Source organism: Nyctibius grandis, chromosome 4 (assembly GCF_013368605.1).
Source record: "Nyctibius grandis isolate bNycGra1 chromosome 4, bNycGra1.pri, whole genome shotgun sequence".
NCBI classification, from domain to species: domain Eukaryota; kingdom Metazoa; phylum Chordata; class Aves; order Nyctibiiformes; family Nyctibiidae; genus Nyctibius; species Nyctibius grandis.
In genome coordinates this window covers 38,123,308-38,129,386 of record NC_090661.1, presented here as the reverse complement: position 1 = coordinate 38,129,386, position 6,079 = coordinate 38,123,308, and the positions used below count along the sequence as shown (strand labels likewise).

Here is a 6,079-nt window from a genome sequence, read left to right as displayed (position 1 = left end):
TAAGCCTCTGGAGAGAAAACAGTATGCTAGTGCTTGCAAGGACTGTATTTGAAAATAAACTAAAGCCATCTCCTGATTTACGTTTTCTTCATTGTAGTATCAATATCAGTGAATAAAAGACTGATAAATACTCCTAAATTCACTTACGATTTCTTTTCTGTCTTAGATTTATACATTTGAAAATAGCACAGAAACCCTTTTGCCAGCTCTTAATTACAGTCAAATAAATGTGTTGACACTAAATAAGTAAATAAATAAATTTGAAAACTACTAAACTGGAATCATCAAGTCTATAAAGTGCTTAAGATTGTTGAGACCAAACATTGTTTTTAAAGGCTGTTTTGAATTTTTACCTATCTTCTTCCTTAAGTTCTCATAGGATATGGAGGGTTATTTTGAGTTACATTTTCTTTATACGAAGCAGTTTCCTTAGCAGCTGCATGATGCTTCTGAAGCACAAACTGTCCAATGAAACTGAACAAGTAAACAAGGGCCTGTTTTTACCCTGTGCTAACGAAATGCTTTGGTGTTTCAAGACTTTTAGAGTTAATCATATGAGAATGGGTAAGTAGCTACAAATTTATAGGTTTGTAGCTGCTGGTGGGATAGATTTCAAAATTATCAACATCATCAATGTTTTTCATATAAAAGTGTGTCTCCCTGCCAAGAGGATAACTGAGCTAACAGGTTTTCCATATGTTTTTATTCTTTATTTCTCTAGCCTCCAAAACTCTTATAAATAGTATGCTACGGGACACTTCTCAGATTCCAGATGGAGTTCTAGCAAATCAAGTCTATCAGGTATTAATCACGATTATCTTTTTTTTTTTTTTTTTTTTTTTCCTGTGGCAATGCTGTTATCTGCCTAGCAGAGTAAAAGATTTTAAACCTCATTTAATTACTGTCAGCGTAAACTATCAGTGAGGTCAGGGTGCACCATAAATGGCAATGCAATATTTGCGAGGGGAGCATTTCACTTTTTAATAGCTTGCTTTTATAGTGAATAAAAGCATGCAGTTTTTGTTTTCTGTGATTAAATCTGAACAGCATCCGATAACCTTTTTGAAGAAAAGTGATTACTGTTTTTAAGATACTGTTTAACTATAATGGTTTTGTAGTTGCCCATCACTAAACTACTACTCTTATTTGTCTGCAGTGTACTGTGAATGACTGTTGTTATGGACCACTGGTGGACTGCATCAAACAGTATCCTTTCCCATAAAATTTTAGGTGCACAATTGATGAGCTTAGACTGTGTGGAAGAGATGTGTCTAGCTTTAACCTGACATAAAGTTCTGCTTCACAAAGCATGTTTCATACTCCTCTGTTTTACATTCAGTCATCTAGAGGGTCACTGCAGAGTTTTCTCTTATACTGTTTAACAAAAATCGGATGGACCACGAGAAGTTGTCAGTTTGGTGGCTACACGTACATATGCCTGATTGAACCTTTTTGGTTTTGATTAGTTGAAATGCATGTCTGCTTTTCTATTAAGACTTGTTGACCATGCTTTGAGCGGTGGAGTTGGAGTAGGTGATCTCTGGAGATACCTTCCAGTCTCAGCTATTCTGTGATTAAATTAATAATTTGCATAGATAGTGTTCAACATTATGGCATTGCTTTGTTATGAATATGAGTTTTAATTGGAATGTTTTCAAATGTAAGTCAGGTGTGATTGACTGATTAATATTTTTGAACTCGTATCTGACATTCCAGTGCAGTTCTTTTACTTTCTCTTCTTCTTAAAGAAAATGAGGGTAGCTGTAGAAAAAAGCCTATGTAGCTTGAATTTTAAGGATTTGTTTGCTTTTTTTTTTTTCCCTAGTGTTGACATGGTTAATTAGAGGTCTTCAGTATCCAGTGAGAATACTGGGGGAACTCCACAGAGTACTGAGTATTCCAGACTAAGATTATAATCTGTTAGGAATGATTGCTGTGACCCCAAATCTGTTCTCATAAAATCCTGAATTAGTAGGTCTTCTGTTTCAGTCTGCTATCAAATGAACAATTTCAAAATCATGGGCTGCTGTCACTGAGCAGGCTAGCAAGGCAATTCCCTCCCAAGCCCTAGAGAATCCTCGCATACATCTCTGCATGCAGTTTGGGGGAAGATCTTGATTTCACTGTACAGTTGCAGGATAGGAAAGCTACAGTAATGTTTGGTTATGTATGAAAAACAACACTTCTTGTAGTTGTGATACATGTTGTGGTCACTCCTTAAAAATATGTTCTTTCCACTAGAAATACTTGCCTGGTGTCTACCAGCAGACTTAGCCCTGCTCCCATTAACTTTAACATCAGCAGGACAGAGTTCTAATTGTATTTGTATTTTGTGGTTTTAATCATAATTTTAAGTATTCATTGAGACTATCTTCAACATTAAACACAGCTGTGGATACAGAAAATGGATTAATCTAATTACACTTCTTAAAAGGGTGTTGATCACAAATTTTCATATCCAGAACTTTAATATTTTGTTGATGAACAATCTGGCTATAGTCTTTTGAAAGTGTCATGTTTAAAACTAATAATACAGATGTAGAATTATGAACAGTTTTTAAGAATAACTTGCCTGCAGTCTAAAAAGGTCTTTTCTGTCCTCTTCAGATTCTAGTTCAAGTGAAGTTATTGAATATGCAGTGACATGAATGAGAATAATGAGGAGTTTTTCAATTCGATTTTGGTACAGAAAAGTTTAATACTAAGCTGTGTGAGTGCATTATCTGCAAGTATGTTGCTGAATTAGATGTTAATTTTGAAGTGCATAAAATAGTTAAAAATCAATTTAAAGTTAAGGTTTTAAAAGCATAATGTCTTCTGAAGGATTGCATATTGACTTTAAATATAACTATCTAATTGTATATGCATGGACTAAAGTATGAAGTCAACCTCTTTGTAAATGCCAAGAGGCTATTTTTCAGTAATAGTTCAGATGCTTACGGGAAACTAGGCTGCTAGATTGCATGAGTAGAAAATGGCTTGTGAGGTTATTTACAAGTTTTGCCCCATGGTCATTGCCATACATCAATAACAGGTATTATTATAGACTAAGTCTTAAGTGTTTCTGCTTATGGTGCATTATAAATTCTGTTTGCAGTATTTTTCTTACATTTTTGCTGTTCTTCATTTGCCCCTTTTGTTCTGTTACTGCTAGTAGACTTTAACATAATATATAGTTTCAATTCATAAAAACTGTGTGTATATATATATGAAATGATTCCATACAATTTTTTTGCTGTTCAGCATAAAGTGTTGATATAAATTAAGTAATTAAATATAATGGTAAGGTGATCTGTAGTTTAGGTTTTCAGAAGTTATTCTAAACAGAATTAGGAACTTAACTGGTTTTAATGTGAGATCCTTTATCATGATGTTCCATAAGATTCTTTTTAAAAGCTTCTAGAATAGGACTGTGACCTCCAGTAGGATACATTAAAAATATTTGATGTGGTGACTTTTTTACATATTGCTAAGAATAGCACATCGAATCAACAGACTGTCAGTGAAGTGAAGATGACTTCACTGTAACATATTATTTCATTCTTCCCTGACATTAGTTCATGCTTCTGAAAAATCAATTAAAAGGATGTTTTGTTACAGTAAGATGTTTCAGATGGATGTAGTGCCTATCAATTTCAGTATATAAAGAAAAAACAGTTTATTTCATTCTTTGCTGAATTAGAGAATTGATACACTAGTCAGTAAAGAGCACCTTAAAAAGTATTTAACAACATGTTTTAAGCTCACACTTTCATTTATATTTGGGAGGGAAATAAAGCAAAAATGGAAATATTACCCTTATTTATACTGAATAAATATGATCTAACGGGTCTTAATTTTGTAAAACGTATGCTGATGATGAGTAGTCTGATTTTCACAAAGTGCTAAATGCCTCTGAAAATCCCTGTAAGGAATTTCAGAACTTGGAGTTCAAATCACTGATCACTTCTGAAATGCCAATGAAGGCCAATAAATTTTATCATTAATTACATTACCTATGGTGTTTTTCTGAAGTTGGTTCTTTTCCAAAGTAATCTTCCATTTCTTAACCTGAAGCTATCAGTGCTATTGGGCATGAGCATGAAATCTTGCTGCGAGAAATGCTTTTGGAAAAAAATCTCTCTTTCATAGGTAAGAATCTGTAGTAGAAGCTAGCCAGTGAATCCTTAACTTCAAAGATTTCAATGACTGTTTACTTAAGAAAAAAATAAGCCTCAACGCTCTTTGTATTAGGTAGTAAAAGAAGAGTAAAAAATGATTGATGCTGTCCATGTTATCTTTTATTGATTTAAAACTGAGCAGGAACTCAGTTACCTAATACCCTATATATACAGCACATGCACAGGCTTGCAATTAATATTTTATAGAATAAGTAGCTGAAAAAAATGCTTTAATATCTGCTGCAGTATTACTTTTGGTGTCATGAGATATTAGCCATAATCTAGGCCTTATGAGACTTAGGAGGAAGCATAAGAAATATTAGCTTCAAAATGCTTTATGTATTGAAGAACTGCTAGAGGATTCATTCATTTAGCTTTCTGTGCAGTTTCTGCTGAATTTTTGCCCCCTGCCTCCCAACCAATGCAACCACTCTTTTCACAATCCTTATTTTTAAAGTTATTTTAAGAATTAATTCGTTAGGAAGTTATCTTCATTTTTTCTTCTAGCCTGCACTACATTTCTTGTATGAGTGCCATTAAAAAAATGATTAGTGTTTAAAGCATCATTTCTCTTATTGTGATAATAAACTTAACAATGACTTCTTAAATCTTGGATTCCTTATGTGATGAGACAATAACAAAGTGAAATGCTGTCTTTTGTTATTGGTTGAGTGTTGTACTAAATTTGTGTGATCAGGGAATTTTGCTGGTTTTACCAGAAACTATGATCTCTTACGAGAGAGGTTAAGATTTTGGAAATCTTAAACAAATTTAAGACATCAGAAAGAGTATTAAGGTTTCTAAAAGATTTGTCCATATGATTAAGGAACAGAGTTAGTGTAGTCTTTTATTTTAGAGAAAAATGAAAAAAAAGACAGGAATAACTATTGCATACAAACTTGCAAATGACACTATGAAAATGTGAGGAGGTGTTTTCTACTTGGCTATAAGAGCAGAAATAGAGGTAATAGGCTTAAGCTATAGTTGCAGAGATGATGTTGAGTTAAAATACTAAACAGTTCTAGGAACAGTAAGTATAAAACAAGCTGCCAGGGAAGGTTATGGAATCACCTTCAATGAAAAATTCAAGGCTAGGCTTGACACTCATCCGTCAAAGCTGGTAATGAAATCAATCCTGTCACGATACAAGGGAATGGACTAGATGACTCACTAATGGATCCTCAACCCAACAATTATCGTTTTATTTGGCTTGTGCAAGCTTGTGTAGTATACAAATCAGGTTTAAATTTTAATGTTTCATGACCTTGGATGAGCATCAATTTTGTCTTTAGAAATAAGCTCTAAGAAATTTGTGCTGTCAAATCAAAATATCTAGAATAGGTTAACTCATTAGAATATAAAGATATAAATGAGAGAGCTTAATTTTTTGTTTACATTTTATGTATTCTGAAGTATTGTTTAGTCATTATTTAAGATATGTTACGTGGTTGTATTTATTTTTTCTGTGCATTGCATGTCTCTAAGGTTCTAAGTGTGATTTTTTTTTAAAAAAAAGCTTTTCCTAACTGTGTGCAAACTGAACCCTACTGAACCCTTCACAATAAAATCTTTATTTTCTGAAAAACTAGTTCCAGAACTGCTTGAAATAAACCTCAGGAAAGCAGAAGAGATGACAGTATTTCCTATAGGTCAACAAATTCAGGCTTTGTTAGGCTATGAGTAAGGCTGCATTCCAGTTTTGAAGATGATGACTTAGATTGCTGTACTCGCAACTCCATTAGTTTTTGATGCATGTTAAAGAAACAGAATTCTTGCAGTTTCCATGTTAGTGTACTATTCCAGTGTACTATTCTTGAAGAACAGTAAGTTTTTTATATCAGCTGTCTTCACCTGGGCAACAGAGAGTATATTACAGGAGAAGAAAGCACAGTCAAAGGACGCAGTGAATATAAATTACC

General features: G+C 33.4%; 1 protein-coding gene across 4 annotated transcripts in view; it reads left to right on the top strand.

Annotated features, from left to right (window-relative positions):
- Positions 1 to 6,079, top strand: part of CDIN1 (CDAN1 interacting nuclease 1) — a 140,227-nt gene that overhangs the window by 52,735 nt on the left and 81,413 nt on the right. For all 4 annotated transcript variants that reach the window (XR_011047955.1, XM_068398255.1, XM_068398254.1 and 1 more), the window contains 3 exons: positions 722 to 801; positions 1,157 to 1,206; positions 4,064 to 4,131. Coding sequence is in view for 3 of the 4 variants with exons in the window: in XM_068398255.1 (XP_068254356.1) it covers positions 722 to 801; positions 1,157 to 1,206; positions 4,064 to 4,131 (198 nt within the window). In the remaining variant the exon portion in view is untranslated. The remainder of the gene's footprint in view (positions 1 to 721; positions 802 to 1,156; positions 1,207 to 4,063; positions 4,132 to 6,079) is intronic.